Below are 27,585 nucleotides of genomic sequence, written 5' to 3' on the forward strand. Positions count from 1 at the left end.
TCATATAATAGGTGTAATTGTTTTGTAATATTTCTGTCTCTTCTCTCCCTTTCTTTCCCTTATATTATTAGTGGAACAAAATCAATTAAACTTTTCTAATAGGCACATTTTATAATCAAACCTGGTAGAGTATATTATCTTTTAGGGTAATTAGAAACATTTCTGTTTGACCAAAATAATAGCAGTCAACCAGAATTATTATCGATTTGATTTGAATGGTATAGGACACAAGCTTATAAATATTGTAGTGCACTGAAACACAGATCACTTTTCTTTTTAAAAGAGTCCTTTTGCATTTCATCTTTATGATTAACCTACAAGAGACATTTTGGTGTTGCTAATTAGAAGTTTAAATCTAATATTTTAGAATATTTTAGAATAACTTCAATGTTAGTTTCACTATTAAAGTGGCAAAAACCTAGACTCTACCATGAGTCTTTCATTTTCTGAATATAAGTTTTTAATGAATATAATCTAATTATGTGTCTTCCATTTTAAGGAAGCCAGTTTTATTCTGAACTTCTAAGGTACTCTGTTAACCTGTTTTTGGAGTACAGCCCTATTCGATTAAGTTTTTAGTACTTGTATTTGGCACAGTGTAATTTTGGGGAGCATTAAAAAACTGGCAGTTCAACCTTCTGAATGCAAAGAAAACAAAGACAAAACTCTTTTAACATTTCTTTTAATGACTATATATATTCTGATTTAAATCCATATGTTTTATTTTTCTGGTTGCTTTGTTTTCTAATGATCAATGAGCGCTTTTTAAAAACAATTTTTTTGCTGTCTTCCCTTCCCCTCCTACTGTGATGGAAGGCCTTTGATTAGGACAGTATTGTACCGTTCTCTGGTTCTCTCCCTAAGGACAAAATGAGAGTGCTATCTCAGCACATGGTGCTGAATGGATGCCGGATAGAATGAACTAACAGGGACTGCCGCTTAATTTTGGGTATAGATTATTAGAACCTTAAAGGACCCTAGATATCATCTCGCTTGTCTACTCCTTCCCTTGGTGAAGTTCATAGGGACTAGAGCAGTGGGGCTTTAGAATGAGAGCGTTCCAGGGATAGGGCTGGGATTTTAGTGACCTTGTTCTGCACAATACAGATGATAATAGCTTATATTTATTCATTGTTTTAGATTATTTGTACATTGGATTTTGAAGGAGTCAAGAACTTCTAGTATGTGTTGATAAATACATTGTGTGTCATCCTGATGTATAAACTAATACGTAGTACTTCAGATGTCTCCCTCCTAACTGGGCCTGTAGTACTCGGGGTTTTGTATTTACAATGTTCAGTGAAACATGAATTGGTTGAATAGTTTCCCCCAACTTTGTATAGAAACATATCTTTAAAAATAATTTAAAGGATATTTTCCTTTTAATTTTTTCCCTTGAGAGTATAGATTTGAGTTCAAATCTGGATTCTACCCCTTACTCTAATTAAACTAACCTGAGCCTTGATGTCTTCATCTATAAAATGATTATCATAATCATTAACTATTCATCAAGAGTTATTGTCAGGGTTAACGTTAACATGACATTGAATATAAAGTGCTCATCACAATGCCTGTCCAAGGGTAGAGTACTCGGTAAATGCTGTTAATGTGATCTTACAGAAACTAAGACTTAAAATACTAAAATATTTGTCTGGAGCTATTGTGGTAATTTAAAACTCTTTAAGGGAGAATTCTGGTTTGTTTGTTTGTTTTAACAGTCAGGGTCTTGCTATGTTACCCAAGCTGGCCTCCAACTCCTGGGCTCAAGAGATCCTCCTGCCTCAACCTCCTGAGTAGCTGGGACTATAGCATGTGCCACTGTGCCCAGCATTGAGAGAGAACTCTTAGGAGAGAAATGTGCTCTATAAGTTATAAAACTTCACAATACAGTAAACACACTGAATCTTTGCAAAGACCTTTGCTCAAAGAACCTCAGTTTATTTTGTCATTGACCTGCAAATTTCAAGAATTTTTAAGATTCTCTTTACTGCATGAAATGCTTGAATGTGTTACTATACTTTTTGTAGGTGAGTTTATATTTATTTTTTGGAACTAAGGAAGATATTTGGCCTTATAAGAAAGCTAAGGTGATATAAGTGCTAGTTGGGAAAGGAAATAATGCAATATGAATGGCTTGCTTGATGTCAAACCTAGTAAGCAGTCAAATCTTGTCACTCTTCACTTAAAATACAATTATTTACTTCTATATTAGCTGAGAAGCAAGAATTTAGAATTCTGAGGAATTTTTTTTTTTTGGGAATGGAAGTCAAGATATTTCAGCTGGATATTGCTTATTGTCTTTTGTTAGAGCTTTAGCCTTGAAATATTATATTTTACTTGTATGAAATGTATTTATCATCTTCATTATTTTATTAGATTGATAACAAAGCTGTGTGTATACTCCTTAATTGACCCAAATGTAAATTTGGCTGAGGTCGTGATTTGAGTGGCACATGGAGTTGAATAGAGAATCCTTGTCATCATTTGAATATGTAAAAATTAGATGTTTTTATACCCCTGGAAGTTAAAAAATCAAATCAGGCACCATCTGTGGTTCCTGAATACTTGGTCTCTCACCTTCCGTAATTAAAAAACTATGCTGGCTGCTTGGCTGAACAGGGGTGTTATTAAACTGGCATTTGGTCTGAAATGTTCCTTAGGGAATCACTGAGCGATTTTAAGTGTTCTTTCTTGGGCCTGGGACACTACATCCTGTAGAATGAGTTAAGGAGTGACTGTTTAGCAAACATATATTGAGTATATATTATATACCAACAAATCAACTTGTTGGAGTAGGTTGTTAACTTGAGTTATGTTGGGCAGCCTTGGCAATGAGAGGGATTTTAGTTAGATCTGGTAACTAACCATGCAGTCCCAGAGACAAGTGTGACTTACTCTCTTATTTTATTTTTTTCACTAATAATAGAGCCAAGCCCGATGGTTCTTGGAGTGAGATTTAATTTGGTTGTTGAACTTGGGTCTTGCCGTGTGTCCTTTTTAGCATTGATTGGTGTGTTCAGCATGATTTAATATTCTTTTCAAGATTTGTACTTACCTCTCATGGGGTTACTATGCCAGTTCTTTTTGTGGCAAAGCAGGATGAAATTTCTTTATAATTTCTGAATGCTAGGTGATATTGTGGCCTAGAAAAGAAATTGCTAAACTTTTTTTTGAGACTCCAAGTGCTTTGATGCTTTGCAATTACCTGCTGGATTTTTTCTGAGATACCTGGGCTCAGTTCAGCAAATTGTATTGAGTACATATTATGTGCAAGCTCGGATAGAGTCCAGTAGGGGCCTGCTTGCTCGTAGACAAAAAATGATGGCATAATGTAACCAACATATGCAATGCAAGAGGCATGAACGAGGCATAGATACTTTATAGATTATTCAGGGTGAGGCAAGGGAGTGGGTTTCATGGAGGAGATGAAACTTAGCATGGTTCAGATGGATACAGATGGGCTTTTTAAAAATTAGATTTTTATTGTTGGAGGCTATTCCGGGCAGAGGGAATGTTACTGAGGTGTGAAATGGCATGTAGCAGATAGCTTGGCATTGCTGGAATATACACTGCAGTACTGGAGGGAGATAAAGGTACAAAGGGATAAGGGAACTATATCTCCAAGAATCTGGCATGCTGTACTTTGGAGCATGGAATTTTTTTGGTATATATTAATCAGCTTAAAGTAATTGAAAAGACCTAAGCCAGGAGAGTGAAAGGATAGAGTTTAGTTAGCTCTCTCTGATTGTAACCTGGAGTTCGGATTGCAGAGGAGTAAAATTGGAACTAAATACTAACTAGTCATGAAGGTTAAAGGAGTCCAGGAGTCAGTTTTCTTTCTTTCTTTTTTTTTTTTTTTTTTTTTGAGACACAGTCTCGCTTTGTTGCCCAGGCTGGAGTGCTGTGGCGCGACCTCAGTTCACTGCAGCCTCTTCCTCCTGGGTTCAAGCAATTCTCCTGCCTCAGCCTCCTGAGTAGCTGGGACCACAGGCGTGCGCCACCATGCTGGACTAATTTTTATATTTTTAGTAGAGGTGAGGTTTCACTATGTTGGCCAGGCTGGTCTCGAACTCCTGACCTCAGGTGATCTACCTGCCTTGGCCTCACAAAGTGCTGGGATTATAGGTGTGAGCCACCACACCTGGCCCAGGAGTGAGTTTTAATTTAGTAAACTTGTTTAGCTGAACTGTGGTGATGAGATAATGAACAAAAAAGCACGACAATGGTAGAACTCTGGGGAACATGCCAATAGTTGAAAGGTATTTTGAGGAAGCAGACACTGGGAAGAAATAGAAAAAGAAGTTTGTTAAAAATAAGGTATTATAGGAACTGAGAAAAGAAGGAATTTCCTGAAGGAGGAGGTGTCAGTAATGTCCAAGAGCAGAAGTCACATAAGATACTGACTGACTTTGGGAATTTGGAGGTCAGTTACTTGCAGTAGTTTGGGATAGGGGAACATTTCCATTGGAATGGTAATTTGCATTCTGCCTTTGCCACTTATTTATTCTTTGACTTCGGAAAGCCCTTTTACCTTTGACTCATTGTCTGTAAAGAGGAGGTTGGCCTCTTTAATGGGGTTCGGTCTACGATCTGTGGAGCTCCAGAGGTTCATAAAAGGTACCTTGAGAACCCATCAAGAAATCAAGGGTAAAGCCAGATATTTGTTGGGGAGGGAGGGATAAAAGTCCTCTACCCCTGCTTCAAACAAAGGAGTGAGAGCAGCTTGATTTTTATCTGTTTCATATATTTGGCTTTAATGTAAGATTTCATTGAAAGAAACACAGTGCAGTATAAAAAATCTGACAACTACTGGCATACAGGAGCATTAAGTACCTTCAAGCTTTAAAAGCTATGTTACTATAGAGGTGTTGAAAGGTCCTATACTAGATTAAGATTATGATAGATGCTAACCTGTTCATGGTTTGGATTTTAATCAGAGGTGAACATTAATGACTGAGTTTATATAATGATAACTGTTCATATTCTCATTAGGAATGAAAATGTAACTTCTAAACAACTGTATTCTACTGTGTACTTTGTTAAAAAAAAAAATCTTTTTGTGTGTCTTACCAGGTTCTGACTCAGAAGATCTTTTGGAAGAATTGCTGTGCTGTTTGATGCAGTTAATCACTGATATTCCACTCTTGTAAGTTCCGGCTAGGCCAGGATTTGTTTTATCTTCTTTGTATGTGGCAGATCATCATTGATCATGTTGCGGAGTTTGTGGGTCCTGGTGTAGTACTTATATGTGTGCCTTTTAAGGATTCTATATCCAGAGTTCTTTTCTTTCTGCCTAATATTTAGACTGGCTATTCATCGTCAAAACAAAAATGTTATGTTGTTAAGGGGGAAATAGTGAAACTATCTTAAGAATATTGTAGGCACGGAATTAATCTCTGTATTAAGAGAGCTTATAGATCTTTGGAAACAACATTTTAAGAGAGAAGCAATTTGAATCTACTTCATATTATGGTAGACACAGTGAGTTGAGTTCTCCTTATCTTCCTGACTTCTTGATTGTGTTTCCAGCCTCTTTTGGTGAAGCCAGATTTTCATTTCCAGCCTTCTTTGATGCTAGGCATAGTCAGTGAGATGTGGAGGAAGGTCCTCCAATGAGATCTCTGAGTAAAGCTCTCTAAAAGGAACTGCTTGAGTCAGCTAGGAGGCATATCTTTTTTCTCTTGACAGCCCTTTCTCCTGCTGTCTGGAATGTGGACAGTCTTTTGAGTTGTACAGCCTTCTTGGCACCATGAACCAAGAGACTCACAGAAAATTCTGTTTTGATGTCATTGAGCTGCTAAACCAAAGTCAACAACTACCAGCACCACCTTTTTTCATCCTGGACTTCTCATGTGACAGAAGTAGACCCTTATTAGTTAACACTGCTGTAACTGGGCTTCTGTCACTGCAGCTCAACGCAATTCCTATATGATTCAAAATGTTCATCTCGTTTGTTACTTTTTAAAATTTAAAATAGAGACAGGGCCTCACTGTGTTGGCCAGGATAGTGTCGAACTCCCAGCCTCAAGTGATCCTCTGACCTCAGCCTCCCAAAGTGCCTGGATTACAGGTATTAGCCACCGTGCCTGGCCTCATTTGTTACTTTTAAAGCAGTGATTCTCAACCTTTAAAAAAAATTATTGGCCAGGTGCAGTGTCTCACGCCTATAATCCCAGCACTTTGGGAGCCTGAGGCAAGTGTATTGCTTGGATGCAGGAGTTGGAGACCAGCCTGGGCAGTATAGTGAGACCCTGTCTTTACTTTAAAAAAAACAAAATTAGACCAGGCGCAGTGACTCACACCTGTAATCCCAGCACTTTGAGAGGCCGAGGCGGGCGGATCATGAGGTCAGGACTTCAAGACCAGCCTGGCCAACATGGTGAAACCCCGTCTCTACTAAAAATACAAAAATTAGCTGGGCATGGTGGTGCATGCCTGTAATCCCAGCTACTAGGGAGGCTGACGCAGGAGAATCGCTTGAACCAAGGTTGGGGAGGTGGAGGTTGCGGTGAGTTGAGATTGCGCCACTGCACTCCTGCATGGGCTAGAGAGTGAGACTATGTCACAAAAAAAATAAAAATAATAAAAATAAAAATAAAAAAAATTTTTAAAAATATTTTCTACCTGAGAAGCCTTGTTTGACATTTCTTTCATAATTGCCTCTCCCACTTAATGAAATTTGAGTCCCCAGACACACTGAATATCTGTTTATGTCCTACAGCCCTTTAGAGGACCACAAACCATTATTATTGTATCTATGAAGATGTTTACTTACCTCTGTAGAAAGAGTTTACATCTCCTGTTGAAAATGCCTATATAAAAGGAATTATTTTTGAAATAAAAAAGTAGATTTTACTGTTTCTCATGACAGAATCTCAGTCTACATGGGGATATAATTGGAAATGTGCTCTTTATCTATGGCGCCAAAAGGAAAGACAGATATTTGTGAGAAAATAGGCTGCAAGCTGCTGTTGTACATGAATGCAACATCTAGAATTTTAATATAGTCTTCGAAGTGAGAACCACCAACCCCCGTCATGATATGGTCTCATGGTATGCACCTGGGAAATTAGGCTGAGACAACTGAAGAGTCATCGCCTAGGGAAGGAAATGGGACAATTTCCCATTCAACCGGAGCTCCTGCAGCAGACACATGCATGCCATCCTTTCTCCCATTCCATTCTGACAGAACTCCAGTATTGTTTAGAGTGGTGCTGTGTGCCCAGATTTGTTTTTCAGACACTTTGGTGGTTCCATGTGACCATGTGACATAGTTTGGATCAAGTATATGTGAGCAGAAATCATGAACTTGCGGAGCATATCCACTCCAGCCTTTTGCTTGTTGCTCTCCCTTCCTTCCTGGAATGTGGAGGCAATGCTTAGGCTGTCTTGAAACTATGTTAATGAGCATTGCATGCAAAGAATAGTGTCCTGGGAGCATGGGATATTGGTGACATTATGAAACTATTACATGGGCCCTGGATCCCATACTTTGGGTTTCCTCTTACATGAGAAAAATAGATACCTATCTTGCTTAGGCCACTGTGGTTAGGTTTCTTTTACATGTGGTCAGATCAGGGAAGGGAAACACATATACTGTGTGCTGTTTCTTTGTCATGGTGTGTGGAGTGCTTCATGTGTTCCTGATGTAATTTTACAAGTAGCACCACCTCTAATTTTTCTTTTTTTTTTTTTTTTTGAGATGGAGTCTTACTCTGTTGCCCAGGCTAGAGTGCAGTGGCGCGATCTCAGCTCACTGCAACCTCTGCCTCCTGGGTTGAAGCAATTGTTCTGCCTCAGCCTCCCAAGTAGCTGGGATTACAGGCAAGCACCATCACACCCAGCTAATTTTTGTATTTTTAGTAGAGATGGGGTTTCACCATGTTGGCCAGGCTGGTCTCAAACTCCTGACCTCATGTGATCTGCCGCCTCGGCCTCCCAAAGTGCTGGGATTATAGGCGTGAGCCACCACGCTTGGCCCTAAATATTTTTTTTTTAATAACACAATACCAGGAATTTAGTACATATCCTAAATGTGTACACTCTTTTGTTGTTGTTGCCTTTATTGATAAAATGTTTTGGTGACATTCAGGGGGATGGAAACAGTAAATACCTTTAGATAGTAAATTGGCTCCAAACACAATGAATACAGCAGCCATTTAAACACTCTTGAGGAACAAGCCGATTGTGTTGTAATATATCAAACATTTCAGTGTTTTAATGTGTTTATACCTTTTAAATTAACTGAAAATGCACAGCTAGCCAGTTGTCTCCTATTATGTACACTGAGCTTTAACCAGCTGCTGAAACAATTTCTGATGATTTAATGTTCTTGGAACTCCATCCTACAAGAAGGTTTGTCTTGGTAACGGTTTCCATGTGAAACCAAACTACTCTTTGAATGTTTCATTTCCTCTAACTGTAGTGCAGTATTATGGATCAATGTATAATTTGAGAGGAAATAGGAATATATGCAAACCAGGAATGCTCTCACACCTGAACATCATCAGAAGTGCCATAAACGTTTCACATTTCACATTGGTAATTCATCCTGTGCTGCATTAGCAGGTGAATAACAAGATGAAACTAATTTTAATGGCCACTGAGGGTAATTCAAAACTAGCGTAAATGTTTCTTATGAGACTTTTAAAATCATTCTGTTAATATTGAGAGCAAAGGGGTTACCATACATATGTATATGTATGCTATATATTTATTTAGAGATCTGTAAACTAAAATGTAAATGATACCTCATTATGAAGAGAATAGGATCAGTGGCAGTAGTTGAAATAAACTCCCGGAAGTTCATTACAGTGATCTTTGTAGGAGTTCATTTGTAATGAAGATTGACTTTTAAGTAGTTATTGGCTACTGTTTCTCAGACACTTTGGATTCCTTGATAAAATATTAATTCACGGAGGTACTAATCTTCATTAAAATTGTTCATCTTTCAGGAATCCTTCCTTAACTCCATAGCTCTCAGCATTTATATATTTAAAATAAAGATTAAGTTCTGCATGGACTTGACATTTTTCAGTGTATTTTGGATCGATCCCACTAGAATTTAAATAAATCTGTCAAAAGCAAAACCTTGCCTTTGATTTTTATACCTTCCCTGTGTCTCGGTGAAGTAAACAGGAAAGTAATAAAGATAAAGGTGTTTTCCTCAAGACACTAATATGGAGTGTTCTAACAGAAAGAATGTGGGTAGGTAAGCCAGAGGTAAAAGCCCAGCGCTTGGAATTTGTGACACTGTCTGGGTTCTCATGGTGTTACTATAAGGGCTGAATGAGACTTGTGGGAACCAACCGAGTGGTGGAGTCGGGCGGGGCCGTAGCCGCAGAAGCAGTGATGCTGTATAGACCCATCCTTGTATTTTCGGGGCTACTTGTGATGCCGTTTTGTTAATAAATGGAAGTTATTTTGAGGACTCAAATTAGATTTTTTTCCCCTTGTCTTTGTATCTGTTTTTATTACTGTCATTTTTCAGCAAATATGTGGCTCTTAGCTGTACATGATGACGTCAGTGTCAAGCACAGGCTCCACCCCTTCTCACTAGTGCCACCACTCTGGGCAGCTCTGCTCAGGGTAGGCGTTTTTCTATTGGCCTCAGACCCAAAATACAGCCTCTTTTCTCTGGGATCCATTTCTGTGGTCTTTCTTATGAACCTGTGAACTCATTGAGGACTGTTTAATTTTTAGCCTGGCCCTGATTTACAGATTTGTCAATTATAATTTAATCTAAGAAAACATTTTTAGTTTTATTCGTAAGGTACAGATTGATAAAGATGAGGTTTTCATAATTAATTGCTTTCACTGCCTTTTTCAGGGAGTGTGTATCTATTTGTGTACTGTGACTTGTCGGGTACAGGGGATTATCGGATGTCATCCGCTGACCCTCGCTGGTGGTCCTGCTGATGTGGAGCATGCCAGTCCATGCTGTGTCTAGGGCCTTGCCTTCTTTCCTTCTGCAGTCTATCTGCCTTTAGATATTTGCGTGGCTCACATTCTAACCTCCTTCAAGCTTTCATCTGCTTCAAGTTTTGTTTCTTTAGAAATGGCCACCTTGACTACCCTATGGAGTACCTTTGACCACCTACCTGAAAATAGCTCCCCTCTCATTCTCTGTCCTTTTTTCATGTGTTATTTATTTACTTACCTTTTTTTTTTTTTTTTTTTGAGATGGGATTCCCACTCTGTCACCCAGCCTGGAGGGCAGTGGTGCAATCATGGCTCAGTATAGCCTCAACTGCCCAGGCTCAAGCAATTCTCCCATCTCAGACTCTCGAGTATCTGGGGCCACAGGTGTGTGCCACCATTCCTGACTGCCTGACTAATTTTTAAAATTATTTGTAGAGATGAAGTCTTGCTATGGTGCCCAGGCTGGCCTTGAACTCTGGGCTCAAGCAACCCTCCTGCCTTGGCCTCCTAAAGTGCTGAGATTACTGGCAAAAGCCACCATACCCGGCCTGTTTTTTGTCGTAACACTTTTCACTCTCTTCATATTATCTGTTATCTCTCTTGCTCATACTTTCCCAGTAAAACTAGAATGAAAGCTCCATGAAAACAAGGGCTCTTGTGGCAGCTTTTGGCTTGCTCACTGCTGCTGCATCCGTGATATTCAGGTTAGCCTGGCACATGGTAGACTCAAATATTTCTTTACAGAGTAAATTAGTAAGGGTCTAACCTGTTCAATGTGCTTAAAGCATTTTGTTTGTTTGTTTCTCAGCATCTAGTCCTATATGGAAACAGTATTGTACTAAGGCATATTCCACTGCAAGTGTAATGGCTCATTTGTAGTTGGCACATTGTAACAAGTGGGTGTCTTACTGACATTTATAGTAGAAAGGGGCTACTGGAAGCTGAAGCACTGAGAAATAACACCTGAGATTGTTTAAGTAACTAGTAGATTAATTAGTTATAAGTGCTGAGTATTCTGGGGCCATTTAGGGACGATGGGCTTTGTATCTCAGTAGTCCCTAGATTATTCCTTCTTAGTATAATAATTTCTTTTTTAATTCAGGTCATCCTCAAAAACATATTGTGAATATACTATGTGTGTACAGTGGAGTAGACCCTGAACACAGAAAGGTGTGACTCTTGAAGAGCATAGAGTTGGATAGACAGAAAGATACCCCGATGAGAGGAACATTTGATAAATGCCACAGTCATTTGGAGTTGAACAGATTAGCACTGGCTAAATCATTAAGGAGGCAGAAAAGAACCGGATAGGGACTTCTTAGGTATGAATAATGTATTTGGAGAATCACAAGCACATTAGGTTGAGCAGAGGATTTGTGGAATATTAGGGATAAAGAAGCTACATTGATGTAGCAAAGACTCAAATGTTAGAGGACTAAAGGTTTGATTATTTTTAGGGTTCTCTGTTTATTGAGATATAAAAAAGAATATAATTATTAGAAATATTTCTATAAAATACATTTTGGAAATATTTGAGAGTGAAACTGAGAATCTTATTTATAAAATTCAGTTTATAGCATTTCTAAAATGTAATAACATTATATAAAATGCACATTTATTGGGCCTATAGATTAATAGTACTGGGTTAGATGTTCTGCTGTGGAAATTTGAGTACTGAAAACATTTGGTGGAAACAGTGAGTAGATGGTTCAAGAACCTAGAGAGTCATAAATGGTTTCTTTATTATGGAGTCTCCAAGTTGTTGGAAGAGAGTGAAGGTATAGGAGAGACCCGTGGTTGGCAACGAAGGGCCTAGCTGTTGGGAAAGTGCCTTTCTACAGCCCTGCATGTTGATGCTAAAATGCTTCTCTGAATCTAGCCGTAAGGTAGGGGAGGGGTTGGAGGGTGACTACAGTGAGTCAGCATTTTAAGTTTTAGGTGTTACAAGGTAAACATCTAGTATAGCTTTCTGAATGAATTAGGCATTTAAGGCATCGATTGAATCAGTGAATCAAAGATTGTAGTATTTTCAGATACCAAAACAGTATTATGTATTAAGTTCACAATAGCTTTTTAGTTTGAAAATTGATGTCTGGTGCCTTCAGAGAATTTTTTCTGGTAAAAAACCAAGATTGTTACTGAATGCTGCTGTTAATTTTGTTTGCTGTTATTAATACATGTATAGCAAAATATGAATGAAGTGATTTGATGTTAATAACTGCAAATTTTAATTCTCCCAATGAACAATCGATTTTTTTCTTTTTTCTTTTTGCTGACACATAACTTCTTTCTTTACGGAGTAATTTCTTTTCAGACATAATCCAGATTATATTACATTTGAATATCTTCTGGTAGTCATTGGTGCTGAATTTTAAGTGGTCATATATGTATGCACATGGTTTAGGGACAAAGTCAGATTGCACAGAGGCTTATAATGAGAGCAAATATTATTTTTCTCATCCCTTTTTAAATGTTTTCTCCTGAGAGACAACCCTTCTAAATTCTCACCTGTTCTGGTGGTTTATATAAACCTTTACCTTCATTGAACCTTTTATATTTCTAAATAATATACCATTATTTTGAAAAAAAAAGTCTTAGTTACTCTCAAAACTAAATGTTTTGAGATAAATTTTAGGTTCACCACAAAATTGAGCAGAAAGTACAGAATTAAAAAGAAAAAAAATTAGTTGTTTGTTGGGAGAATTAAAATTTGCAGTGATTAATGTTAAGCCTACCCCACATACATAGAGTACTCCTGTCCCATCAGTGTCCGTCAGCAGAGGAGTACATTTGTTATAATTAATGAGTCAGTACTCCTGTCCCATCAGTGTCCGTCAGAAGAGGAGTACATTTGTTATAATTAATGAGTCAGTACTCCTGTCCCATCAGTGTCCGTCAGCAGAGGAGTACATTTGTTATAATTAATGAGTCTGCATTGGTACTGGATTATCTCCCAAATATAGTTTACTTTATTGTTCCCTGTCGGTGTTTATTTTCTATGGGATTAGACAAATGCATGATGAAATGTATCTATGTCATTGATACAATGTGTACAGTGTATCTATCAATATATTGATCAGTGTATCAATTCTGTCAGTTGTATCTATCAATGTATCAGTGTATCATCTATGTATCATCTATCAATGTATCAATTATTGATAGATATATCTATACAGCCACATCTATCTGTGATAGATATCAATGTATCGATATAAATAGATATCGATATCAAAAGATATAGATATCGATACATTGATAGATACATCTATCTTTGATACATCTATCAATGTATCTATCAATGTATTGATAGATCAATTGTATCTATCAGTTTATTGGTCAATGTATCAATTGTATCAGTGTATCAATGTATTGATCAATGTATCTATCATTGTCATATACAGAGTAAATCAATGGATGATGGTTAAAGTATGTTTAATTTTGTAATAAATTTATATTCTATGGGATTAGACAAATGCATGAAATTCATATTCTATGGGATTAGACAAATGCATGGTGAAATGTATCTATCATTGTCATACAGAGTAGATGAATGGATGATGGTTAAATTATGTTTAATTTTGTAAGAAACTGCTTAACTGTCTTCCAAAATGCCTGTACCAATTTTGCCATTCCCACCAGTAGTGAATGAGAGTTCCTGTTGCTCCACATCCTTGTTAGCGTTTGGTGGTGATAGTGTTTTAAATTCTGGCATTTGAATAGGTGTGTAGTGGTATCTCATTGTTTTAATTTGCAGTTCCCTAATGACGTATGATGTTGAGCATCTCTTCATATGCTTGCTTGCCATCTGTGTATCTTTTTTGATGATATATCTGTTAGTCTTTGGTCCACTTTTTAATTCGGTTGTGTTCTTGTTGAGTTTTAAGAGTTCTTTGTATATTTTAGATAACAATCCATTATCAGATATGTCTTCTGCAAATGTTTTCTCCCAGCCTGTGGCATTTCTTTTCATTCTCTTCACAGTGTCTTTCACAGACTAGAAATTTTTAATTTTAATGAGGCCTTTGCTATCAGTTATTTTTTTCATGGATTATGTCTTTCACAGAGTAGGAAACTTTAAATTTTAAAATTTTAATCTTACTATCAATAATTTCTTTCATGGATTGTGCCTTTGGTGTTGTATCCAAAAAGTCCTCACCATACCCAAAGTCATTTGGATTTTCTCCTGTTTTATCTTTTTAGTTTTATAGTTTTGCATTTCGTATTTAGATCTGTCTCTTTTTTTGCATGTGGATATCCAGTTGTTTCATCATCTGGTTGAAGAGACTACCTTTCCCCATTATACTGTCTTTGCTCCTTTGTCAAAGACCAATTAACTATATGTGGGTCTATTTCTGAGTGCTCAGTTCTGTTCTGTTGATCTATTTATTCTTTTGCCATTGTCATGCTGTCTTGATTACTGTAGCTTTATAATAGGTCTTGAAGGATAATGCCAATCCTTTTAGTTTGTTCTGCTGTTTCAATTTTGTGTTGGTATTTATAGGCCTTTTGCTTTTCAGAAACAGTTTGTTGTGTTACTACAAGTTACTACAAAGTGACTTGCAGGTGTTTTGATTTGAATTGTGTTGCGTCTGTAGATCACATTGAGAGGAATCTTGACAATATTGAGTCTTTCTATCCATGAACATAGAATATCTTTCTATTTATTTAGTTATGTGATTTCTTTCGTCATAGTTTTATGGTTTTGCTCATATAGCTTTTGTACATATTTTGTTAGATTTATATCCAAGTGTTTCATTTTCTTGGTTCTTAATGTAAATGTATGCCACTTTTTTGATTCATTAAATTATTTATTGGTGTCTGCTCAGATGATTATCTCCTTCTGTCTACTTGCACCTGTTCCCTTGCTATATTCCTTTATTATATTTAAATTATCATTTTTAGTTTTTCTGTGTAATATATGTCTTTTTGTTCCTTCAAATATAGGCAGTAACACTTGGCTTTCCCTTTGTAAATTGAAGATACTACTTCCCACACCCTTCATTCAGTTCTGTTTCTTTTTTTTCTCTTCTTACTTGTATTATCTGTACTTTTATATCTACTTATTTTCCCCCAGGATGACAAGTTTACTTAAGAATATTCTTTGTAGGAAGTACACAAAAGGAAGCCAAAGAGCAGGGATTAGTTGGGTTCAATAAAAATAATGAGAAGGCAGAACTCTCCGTCTCTTAAATTTTTACTATGTATCTTAATTGTTTTAAAATATTAGTAATTTCTAGATCAGAAGACATCTAGGTAAATCCTGTAACATTATTGGAGCTAAGTTACGGGATAGATAATCTAAATGGGAGAAGTGTCTTGGAAATGTGTATATGTTTTTAATTTTCTTTTAGTATATTTATTGTTTTGAGAATTTACTTTAAATCAGCTAATGAAACTACTCTATGAAGATCTGACTAGGGAGGATTTTGGAAACTTTTTCATTTCTACGTTTTGGACCTATTTTACTCCCTCCCCAAAATCTGTCAGCATGACAGAGTATCAGAATTTATAGAGAAAGCAATATGTGTACTTGTAATTTGCAGTAGATATATTGTACGTCAATAAAGAGTATTGAAAAGCTTTAAAAAAAAATCAGACCCTCCCAGTAATATACTTAGGCACAGGGAGAGTTTAACAAAGTAAATTACTAGATACTGTCAATTATTTGGGCATCAAACTTTGCTAAATAATCCATAGTTGATTCCTTAAGAGTCAACTTCAACTACAAAAATCCACTCCAGTGTCACAGGAGGTTTTATTTTATTTTATTATTTTTTTAAGTTTTATGATATAGAACAATTCAATTACATCCCTCTCAACTCAAGTTCCCTAGTTTCCCTTGTGGTCAGTCTGTGCCCCAACTCCCAGTCCCTGACAACCACTTGGCAAGAAGTATAGCATGATCTACTTTCTCATGTAAGTTTTTGTTTTTCTTGGAATTTAATGACATTTCTTAGCTTTTTATGTTTTTCCTTTACTTTAGCTTCACTTTTAAAAATAAAGCTTTATTGAGATAGCATTCATACGCCACAAAATTCAGTCTTCTAACTTGTACAATTAATTGATTTTAGTGTATTCACAAAATTGTGCAACCATCACCATTATTTAATACCAGAACCTTTTCAGCACCCCAAGCAGAAGCCATGTACCCATTAGCAGTCACTCTTCATTTCTCAGCCCCTAGCAAAACCGGCCTACTTTGTGTTTCTATGGAATTTGGCTATTCTGGACATTTCATACAAATTGTATCATATGACATATGGTCTTTTGTGTTTGCATTGTTTTACTTAGTATATTTTCAAGGTTCATTCTAGTTGTGGCATGGATCAGTACTTCATTCTTTTTTTATTATTTTAGCCTAATTTTTGAAAGTTATATGTGTAGTCTTGGGACTACTCATTGACACCATTAGTTGCTTTGTAGGGCTATCACATAGCTGTGTCATTTGGGATTCCTCCTCACTATTTTCTTGGGTGGCTTCCACTGTTGTCTGATATTCTTTAAAGCCATTTTTGGTTTATTTCCTCAGTTTTTATGTAGCACATTCTCATGTAGCTTTTGAAGAAAGTATTAGTCCTTACTTGTCTATATTTGTATGTATTTGTCTTGTATGTCTTATAAGTCTACATTTGAATGATAGGTAGGCTAGCTATGAGTTTCTGATTGAGAATCAGTATTCCCGAGAGTTTTGAAGATATTCCATTACTGCCTAATATTATTATTAGTGTTGTTAGAGGAAATTCTGATGCCATCTGATTATCATTGCTCTGTACAGTTTTTTTTTTTCTTTTTCTCTGTGGAAGATTTTAGAATCTTGGGTATGTCTTTAGAATTCTGAAATATGGTGATGTGTTAGTGTGGGTGATATTTTTTCATTGATGGATTGCTTATTAGTCAGTAAATATTTGTTCTTCAACTGTGGGCAGTTTTTTGTGTTATTTAATATTTCTTTGTGCATTTCTTCCCTCTTTTTAAATTTATTTTTATTATTTATTTATTTATTTTGAGATAGAGTCTTGCTCTGTTGCCCAGACTGGAGTGCAGTGGCACAATCTCGACTCACTGCAACCTCCACCTCCCAGGTTCAAGCGATTTCTGGCTAATTGTTGTATTTTTAGTAAAGCCGGGATTTCACCATGTTGGCCAGTCTGGTCTCGAACTCCTGACCTCAAGTGTTCTGCCCTCTTCAGCCTCCCAAAGTGCTAGAATTACAGGTGTGAGCCACCGCACCTGGCCCTTCCCTCTTTTTTAAAATCTCTCTAAAATTCATGTTCAAGTCAGATACTGGACTTTGTAGATTTAACCTGTCTTATCTCAACTTTTCACATCTTTAAAAAAAATTCTAACTTTCTGGAAATTTGTTTGATTTTTATTTTTTGATGTCTTTCATCAAAATTTCTGTACTAAAGTATTTATTTTTAATAGGTAATATGTGCGCATGGAAAAAAATCAGGCAGTATAAAAGTGAATATAATAAGTCATCTTCTCACTTTGGACCCTTTTTGTCTAATCTTCTAGTCCCTCTCCCAGTCGTAGCATACAGCATAAAAAGTGTTTTTTTTGTTTGTTTGTTTTTCTTGAGACGGAGTCCCACCCTGTCACCTAGGGTGGTGTGCAATGACGAGATCTTGGCTCACTGTAACCTCTGCCTCCCGGGTTCAAACGATTCTCCTGCCTCAGCCTCCTGGGTAGCTGGGATTACAGGCGCCTGCCACCACGCCCAGTTTAGTTTTGTATTTTTAGTAGAGATGGGGTTTCACCATGCTGGCCAGGCTGGTCTCGAACTCCTGACCTCGTGATCCTCCCACCTTGGCCTCCCAAAGTGCTGGCATTATAGATGTGAGCGACTGCGCTCAGCCAAAAGTGTTTTTAAATAAAAATGATACCAGCCACACAGACTATACTGTAAGTTGCTTTTATCACTTTTAACTTGATTTTTCCCAGTCAGTAGCTATAGATCAACTTTGATTTTTTTATAGCTATTTATGGATTGTCTGAATATATCATAATTTAATCAGTCTCTTATGAAAATTTAGTTTATTTCCAGTCTTTTACTGTTATAAACAACACTCCAATGAATATTCATGTACATAAATTCACTTAATATATACAGATATAGACATCATATGTGTTTTAGAGTTGGCATTAATTGTGCACATTTTAAGTTTTGATAAAGATGTGATAAGTTTGGTAACAATTTATTCCCGAAAAAGATTATACCAATTATAGTCCCACCAAAAGCCTCTAGCAGAGCCTTGCAAATATAGTATATTATAAAACTTTTTGTAAGTTAAAAATTGAAATCATATTGTGATCCTTTTTAAAATTTTTTTGAGACAGGGTCTCGCTCTGTCACCCAGGTTGGAGTACAGTGGTGCGATCACGGCTCACTGCAAGCTCGAACTCCTGGGCTCAAGCAAGCCTTCCTCCTCCACTTCCCCCGCAGCTGGGACTACAGGTGTGTGCCACCAGGCCCAGCTAATTTTTTAAATTTTTAGTAGAGATGAGGTCTTGCTATGTTACCCAGACTGGTCTCTTTCTGTCTTTGCCACCCAAAGTTTTGGGATGACAGATGTGAGCCATGGCGCCTAGTTATATTGTGATTCTTATGTGCATTTTCTCATTGTAAGTGAAGTTGAATATCTCTTAATATTTTTAAAAGCCATTTCTAACATTTGATGAAATTTTACAATCATTTTTAGTTCGTGAGGGTTCTTTTTCTCTGATTATTCCATGTTTTATGAATGCAACATTTTGAGTTGGCCTAATTACACTTTGGACATATACCTACCCACCATAAATTCTATACTCGTTACAGTTTTGGAATATTTGCTTTATTGTTATGTATCCATCTTATCAATCTGTCAGTCTATCTTAATTTTTGTTTTTAAGAATATTTTTAATAACTCTTTTTTGTGTTGAACTTTATTTCAAGAAAATTTGTGGCTATATTTTAAATGTTTGATGCATTTTTTGCATATACAGTATAGCATTTAAGTTTATAAAAGTTCAGTTTTTAATATTTATGATTTTATGGATTTTTTTTTTTTTTTTTTGAGATAGAGTCTCACTCTGTCACCCAGGCAGGAGTGCAGTGGCGTGATCTTGGCTCACTGCAACCTCCACCTCCCAGTTTCAAGCGATTCTCGTGCCTTAGCCTCCCCAGTAGCTGGGATTACAGGCGCCCACCACCATGCATGGCTACTTTTTGTATTTTTAGTAGAGTTGGGGTTTCGCCATGTTGGCCAGCCTGGTCTCGAGCTGCTGTGCTCAAGTGATCTGCCTGCTTCGGCCTCCCAAAGTTCTGAGATTATAGGTGTGAGCCACTGATTCTGGTCTTTTTTTTTTTTTTTTTCTTCTGAGGAGTCTCAGTTACCAGGCTGGAGTACAGTGGCGTGATCTTGGCTCACAGCAACCTGTACCTCCTGGGTTCAAGTGATTCTCCTGCCTCAGCCTCCTGAGTAGCTGGGATTACAGGTGTGCACCACCATGCCCAGCTAATTTTTATATTTTTAGTAGAGATGGAGTTTCACCATGTTGGCCAGGATGGCTTCTATCTCTTGACCTCAAGTGATCCACTCAGCTTGGCCTCCCAAGTGCTGGGATTACAGGCGTGAGCCACCGCGCTTGGCCTGTTTTTTTTTTCCCCGTTTTTTTTTTTCTTTCTTCAATAAATCATAAAAAAATGGAATGGATATTTTAATTTGTGTGATCCATCCCTTTAGTTTTTATATATGATGAAGTTGATAGGTAATGTGGTCAATAACGGTAATGAGTGGCAGTTCTGAGACTAAAATCCACATTTCTTGAATCCCAAATGCCAAGCACTCTTTCTTCTAGTGTTAAGACTTTTACAAATGAGGAGTATTACCATGTCTTTGATTTGTTAATTTTTAAAACGGGCCATTATACTAACATACTGTTGTTGACAATATCTGTTCTATAGCATATTATTTTTTAGTCTTTCCCCGTATTTGACTCCTAGAATCTCCATGTTGGCATGCATTGATATTTCTAAATTTTGGTCTCAATCCTTTGAACTTGACAGTTGTTTTTATTAAACTTATGTTCCATTTACAGTACCATCAGGTTTCTTATCCAATAGTAAGCAAAAGGAGGATTTTTTTTCCTCTGTATTCATTGACTGCCCTTAGCCAACACTAACACCCATTTCATGAAGTCTTTTGTCTTTATCCAAGTGTTCCACTGTGCCCTAGCAGAGCAGTGCAGGGTCATGGCGCCTGTCTCTTTTTCTTCACATGAAATTAATAACTTGCTCCAGCAGTAGTTTGTTCTAGGACATTTCCAGACCAGATGGTGGAAAGTTCTTGGGATAATATGGCAGCCAAAGCAGTATTTTGGCTTTTTAAGGTTGACTTTGTTTTGGTGATTGTGTAATGAAAATCTTCTGAAGATTATACGAGGACATTAAAACAAGAAAGATCTGTTGGATTAAAACATTTTTCATCTTCTAAAAACCACCACACTCAGCATGGTAGAATTTTGGTTTCTTTCAAGTATTGGCCTCTCTGGCTCTTTTTCCTGATTATTTGGCACTTAAGATAGCCCAATTAATGTATTTTTAATTTTGTCTTCACAGAAATGTAACATTGCTTTTGAATTCCTTTTTTAGAGACAGCATTATAGAAAGTTGCAGGAGGAAATGACATTAGAGGTCTTCTTGCACAGTGTACTTACTTACAAATAAGAAAAGAGACCCAGAGAAATTATTTATTAAAGTTAACAGAGTGAGTTAATAGATACTTAGAAGCAGACCCTAATTTTCTTAATTTTGAATCGGTGACAGCATACTGTTTGTGATTTGGGTAACTGTGTTTTTTTTCTTTGCTTTTGTTTCAGTGTTATGTTTTAATTAATAAAAGTTCAGTTTTTAATATTTATGGCAATCTTCTGTTTTTAGTTATTAACTTAATTTTTATATAGATGATGCATTTATATTATTCAAAAATCCAACACATAAAAGTATACATGAGCAGTCTCCCTCTCATCCTTGTCTCCCATCTTCCTAGTCCTTCCATTGGCCTCCATAGTTAACTGCTATTCTTAGTTTCTTACTTAACAACTTCTTATAATTTTTCACAAATACAGAGATGACCTCCAACTTAATGATAATTTGACTTATGATTTTTTGAATTTACGATAGTGTGAAAGCGATAGGCATTCAGTAGAAACTGTACTTCAAGTACCTATACAACTATTTTATTTTTCACTTTCAGTACACTTTCAGTACAGTATTCAATAAATTACATGAAATATTCAACACTTTATTATAAAGTAGGCTTTGTGTTAGATGACTTTGCCCAACTGTAGGCTTATTTAAGTGTTCCAGCATGTTTAAGGTAAGCTAAGCTAAATTATAATAGGGTATTTAAATGCATTTTTGGCTTTTGATACTTTCAACTCACGGTAGATTTATTGGGACATAATTCCATTATCAGTCAAAGAGCATCTGACTACAGGTGCCTGCCACCACACCCAGCTAATTTTTTATATTTTTGGTAGAGACAGGGTTTCACCATGTTAGCCAGAATGGTCTCGATCTCCTGACCTCATGATCCACCCGCCTCGGCCTCCCAAAGTGCTGGGATTACAGGCGTGAGCCACTGTGCCCGGCCATTGATGGACATTGTTAATTTGTTTTTGCTCATATCCTTTGCTCAGTTTGTATTGCTGCCCCTATTGTATCTTTCTAAAACGCTTTTTGTGTTAGAATTTAAATTTTTTTTTCCCGTTTGCCTGTTGATTTACTTGCTTATAGGATATTTTTGTTTTTGTCATGATGACTTTTTAATAAAACAATTTTGAACAATTTACATTTATCCATCTTTTATAGTTTTTAGGCTTAAGGATCTATAAGCTGACTTAATTTTACCTTTTTAAACCTCGTCTCTTACTACTTTTCTTCTTGCACATTCTATTCTAGCCCTACTGGCCTCTTTGTTGTTCGTTAAAGGCACTAGGTATGTTTCTACCTTGGGGACTGCGTGTGCTGGACCCTCTACTTGGAAGACACTTCCCTTGCCCCCTTGCTTCTTTCAAGTCTTTGCTTAAATGTCAAGTCCTTGTTGAGGTCTTCTTACTTAAAATTGTAACACACCTGTGATAGGTTGTCAGTAGTCCCCCAAATTTATCTTCTTTATTTACAGTTTAGCTGGACAATGGCTGTCCACGTAGAGATGCCGTTTATCAGGATCCCCTGCAGCTAGCTATGGATGTACCAGAAGAAGAGATATATGCTACTTTTACATTTGAAAAAAAGAAATGACTTGCCTTGGAGCGCCTTTTTTCCCCTTCTCTTTGGTGGGAAATTATGACAACTGGCACAAACTTTGAAGCACACGCAAAGGGTAGTAGAGCTTCCCTCCCAGCATGGGCCTTGCATATTCTTATTAAGTAGAGCCTACCTGATCTGGATTATTTTCTGGATTATGATATGGCAGAGAAATTAACTTTGATCCTGTTTTAACTACTTAAACTTTAGACCTCTTTGTCACAGCAGCTTAGCCTGTTACTTACCCTTCTACCCCAACCTGGCATTTTTGGTCCTACCTTTATACCTTACTTTTTTCATAGCACTTATCATCTTTTAATGTAATGTATAACGTATTTATTTATCTGCCCCTCTAGATTTAAGCTCCATGAAGCTTGTCATATAGTAGATACCCAACGAATGGTTGGAAAGACCTTCACTAAAGCATGTTATAAAGGAATTCTTCCATTTCTTCTTAGATTTAAACCTTTGATATATTTGGAATTTATTTTTGTATAGAGTCTGTGATATGGATTCAGGTTCCCCACCCCCCCACAGGTTATATAGTTGTCCTACTATATGTATTAATGTTCTTTTAGAATGTTACTGATAAAGTCCTGTTACTAACTTATATAACAATGATTTAAAAATAAGAAATGTCTATTCTTCTACCTAATAGATTTCTTACGGGAGAGAGAACTGCAGACTCAATCATCATCAGATCAAAAGGAGATTTTTTTTTAAGACACTAATTCTTGTTTTCTCTAAATCTTATATTTTTATTCGTATTAAGTGGTGTGTTGACATGTGACATCTCTTGATCTGTGGCTTGTAGTTATAGGCTATTTTGTAAATAATCAAGAATAACAAAGTCCAAAGTCTTGAGTTATGAATATGAGTTAGCCAAGCAGTTTGGAGGCAGAAGGGGAAGTTGAAGCCATCACAGAGACTTGGAAGATGTGAAGGAACGTGGTAATGAGGAAGCAGTAGTTGATGGATAGTTGCATTTTGCCCACGTGTGTCTTTAAAATGTATTTCTTAAATGGCTGTTGCCGGGTTTTTCTGTTTACATCATTTTTTCCTCAGATATATAGAACCCAAATTTGGGTTCCTTATTTTTAAGTTGACTTTTTAAAAACATCAGTCATCTTCAATACCATTTATTACAGAAAATGGGTTAAATGAAGGCATGGGCTACTTTGAGTAAGTCTTGCTTCAAATGAATGTTGAGTAATTATTTTTGTTGTTACTACTAGTTCTGTTACTGTGGCTCCAGGAGTCTAGTGATTTTTTTTTTTTTTCTAATGTGGTGTGGAGGTGGGGTCTTGCTATGTTGCCCAAGCCTGCCTGAACTCCTGGCCTCAAGTGATCCTCCTGCCTCAGCCTCCCAAAGTGCTGGGATTACAGGCATGAGCCAGCATGCGCAGGCATGAATTTTTCTGCAGCGTGCTAAATCATAAAAAAATATTTAGAAGCTGGGAGTTTCAGATATTTTTCGTCATTTAAAATTTCTACACGAATGGATGTATTTTTCTTGGTTTTGGTAAAATAGTATTAATTTTTCACTGTGCCTGTGAGCATAGTTGAAAAGACTATTCAAAAATATGTGAGTATTCACTTGTTGTCGGTCCTTGTTTTAGCTGCTAGGTATAAAATACTCAGTAAGACATAAATTCTAGTTGCGAGTGGGATGGGACAGACAATAAACACATTAATATGTAATATTAGGATGTGATAAAGGCAATGAAAGAAATAGTAATGTGGTGGTATTTTAGCCAAGATCATAAGGGAGGCCTTCTTGTGAAGTGGACCTTATAATAGAAACCCAAATAAAGTCAAAGACAGAGTCCTGTTGCTGTTTGATGGGAGAGCATTCTAACAGAGGGAATAGCAACTTCAGGGCCCTGAGGCGGGCACATGCTTGGTCTATCCAAGGACACTAAGCAGGCCAGTAGAGCTGAACAGAAGGAGCAAGGATAGGGAGGGTATGTGGTAGAAGATAAGTTAGTATGGATGCAGAAGTCACAGAGGGTCTTAGAGGCTGAGTTAAGGATTCTGAATTTTATTCTTAGTGGGGTGGGCAGCTGTGGGATGGTCATTATCCTTGTCTGAATATTTTCGCCCTGTGTATTTAAATTTTCCCTTGCCTTGTGGTTATAAGAACTATCCTCAGACAACAAAAATTAGAAATTAGCTTCTTGACATCTTTGCCCACCTTCTCTCCACAAAATCATTCTGTTCTCGCTATTTCTAATATTTATACCTTTGCTACCATTTTAAGCTGTGCTTCATTGTGTATACAGTTATGCATTGCTTAATGATGGGGATATTGTGAGAAATGCATCGTTGGGCAATTTCATCATCGTGCAAACATCATAGAGTGTACTTATATAAACCTAGATGTTACAGCCTGCTACACACCTAGGCTGAATAGTATAACCTGTTGCTCCTAGGCTACAAACCTGTATAACATGTTACTGTACTAAATACTGTAGGCAGTTGTAACACAATGTAAGTATGTATCTACACATATCTAAACGTAGAAAGGGTACCTTAAAATATGGCATTATAATATGGAAGCATTATCATATATGTGGTCATTGTTGACTGACATATTGTTATGGACTCATGACTGTATTTTTATTATCCTCACCTCCCCACCTAATCTGGCAGATGAGTATAACAATGAGTAATATTTTTATGCTTGCTGGTAGGCAAATTTTTGGTTCTTACTGAAATTAGTACATAATCTGATTCTTACTGCGTGCTAGTGGTAGGCAGACTAATGCCATTCCAAACCCCAAAGATGTGCATGCTCTAATCCCTGGAACCTGTGAGTAACATACCTTATATGTCAAAAGTGATGTTGTAGATGTGTTTGAGGTTAAAGACCTTTTAGTGGAGAGACTGTCTTCATTATCCTGTTGGGCCCAGTCTATAATCACATGAGTCCTCAAATGAGCAAAGCAGAGTGGGTCAGAGAGATGTGATATAAGGAGTCACTCAAAGCCCTTGCTTCCTTTGAAGACGGAGCAAGAAATCCATGGGCCAAGGGATGTGGTGACCCCTAGAAGCCAAGAAGTGCCCTCAATTTACACCCAGCAAGAAAACGAGGACCTGGGTCCTACAACCATGAGGAAATGAGTCCTGCCAAAAACCCAAATGAACAGGAAATGAATTCTTCTTTAGAGCCTCCAGAATGGAATGCAGCTTGCCGACACCTGGATTTTAGGCTCATGAGACGGGTACTGGACTTCTGACCCCCAGGACTGTATGATAACAAATTGTGCTGTTTAAAGCTGCGACATTTGTGATGATTTGTTAATGGCAACAATATAAAACTAATACAGTGCTGATAGAACATATTCAACTTCTCAGAGTAGACACCTTTAGCAAATTAGATTTATTAAGTACAGAATTTTCAATGGTTCATTCATTCTAATATTTGTTAAATACCTACTATTTTCTGGGAACTGTGGGAGGAGCTAGAAATGAGAGAGGTTCCTGACCTCCCCAAACTCATGGTCTACAGTCACTTCATAAATAGTCAATTTTTTATTTTATATTTTTGAACTTATGGAAAATTTCAAGCATATAAATATAGAGAGAATAATGAAACTCCTTGTGCTTGTCACTCAGCTTCAATAACTATCAACTCATGGCCACTCTTGTTTCATGAATACCCCATCCACATCCACCCTCCCTCCACCTCTGGGATTATTTTCAAGAAAATTCCATACTTCATGTTATGTCTGGGTAGTCAATTTTATATGAGGCTTTGCTATGCAGACATTATCTTGGACTCCTCAGTGACACAAGGGAAATACCTTGCTTTTTATTTTATCTTTTTTTTTTTTTTTTTTTTGAAACAGAGTCTCTGTCGCCCAGACTGGAGTGCAGTGGTGTGATATCGGCTCACTGCAACCTCCACCTCCCGGGTTTAAGCGATTCCCCTGCCTCAGCTTCCCGAGTAGCTGGGACTACAGGTGTGTGCCACCACGCCTGGCCAATTTTTTGTATTTTTAGTCGAGACGGGGTTTCACTGTATTAGTCAGGATGGTCTCGATCTCCTGACCTCGTGATCCACGTGCCTCGGCCTCCCAAAGTGCTAGGATTACAGGCGTGAGCCACCACACCCAGCCTTTATCATCTTTGTCATAGTATAATTTATCTGTGAATTCATTTGGAATTTTTTACTTTCTATTTTTTGTCATGAAATTTGGTCTAGGATTTCTTTGGTGCAAGTTAGAAAATTAATGTAGATTAGTTCAGTTAGCAGAAGTGCTGCAGTACTGATTTGGGGGTTACAAATACATTTTAGTGAATAGGTGATTTTACAAATACAGAATCTGTAAATAATGAGTGTTGACTATATGTATGACAATTTTCCATTTCCTGTGTTCTTGAGTTAGCTAATGGCATCACCATCTCTGGGTGCTAAATTTAGAAAGCTTAGTCTTTCTCGATTAATCTGTTTTTCTTGCCCATTTTAAGTATCTGATCAGTCACTGAGTGGTAATAATTTTATTTTGTTAAATGTTATTCAAGTCTGATTGCTTTTTCATTCATGTTGTCGCTGTTTTAGTGGATGTCCTCATTATGTCCCCCCAAATGATTTATTGCACACATCTATTGTTTCCTGGATTAGTTTAAACATTTTCCCACATCAGTATGTTCCCCATCCTCTTATGCCTCCTTTCATCCCACAAGCCCTGGTTTTAGACTCATCAGACATAGGGTTGAATTTGTCAATTTGTCACATTCTTTAGCACTATCATCATCAGCTCCTGTAAGGCCTGTCCTTTCCTCCATTTACTATTCATCCATTCATTTATTCTCTTTTATCTCCATTCCCTGTTTCCTTTTCTTTCCCATAAATAGCCATTCTAGTGTGTTTAATATGTTTACATCTATTTATATATGTTCAAGTACAAAATGTTATTCGTATGTGTACATGTATTTTTAACATATGTAAATAGACTTGTGTTATAGAACTCATTCTGTTTTTTTACTTTTTTCCTCTCAAAACTGTTTTTAAGAGTTACTTGTGGTGCAAAGTGAACATCTAGTCTGTGGCTTTTAAAACTGCTCCATGTGGGCTGGGTGCAATGGCTCACGCCTGTAATCCCAGCACTTTGGGAGGCTGAGGCAGGCAGATCATGAGGTCAGGAGATTGAGACCATTCTGGCTAACACGGTGAAACTCCGTCTCCACTAAAAATACAAAAAAAGTAACCGGGTGTGGTGGCGGACGCCTGTAGTCCCAGCTACTCGCGAGGCTGAGGCGGGAGAATGGCATGAACCTGGGAGGCAGAGCTTGCAGTGAGCCAAGATCATGCCTCTCCACTCTGGCCTGGGCGACAGACAGAGTGAGACTCTGTCTCAAAACAACAA

The 27,585-nt window shown here is 37.1% G+C and overlaps 1 protein-coding gene across 3 annotated transcripts in view; it reads left to right on the top strand.

Moving 5' to 3' along the window:
• Positions 1–27,585, top strand: part of DYM (dymeclin) — a 405,816-nt gene that overhangs the window by 88,387 nt on the left and 289,844 nt on the right. For all 3 annotated transcript variants that reach the window (XM_025365065.1, XM_025365067.1, XM_025365066.1), the window contains one exon: positions 5,074–5,146. In XM_025365065.1, the coding sequence (XP_025220850.1) occupies positions 5,074–5,146 (73 nt within the window). The remainder of the gene's footprint in view (positions 1–5,073; positions 5,147–27,585) is intronic.

Source organism: Theropithecus gelada, chromosome 18 (genome assembly GCF_003255815.1).
Source record: "Theropithecus gelada isolate Dixy chromosome 18, Tgel_1.0, whole genome shotgun sequence".
In the NCBI taxonomy this organism is placed as follows: Eukaryota; Metazoa; Chordata; class Mammalia; order Primates; family Cercopithecidae; genus Theropithecus; species Theropithecus gelada.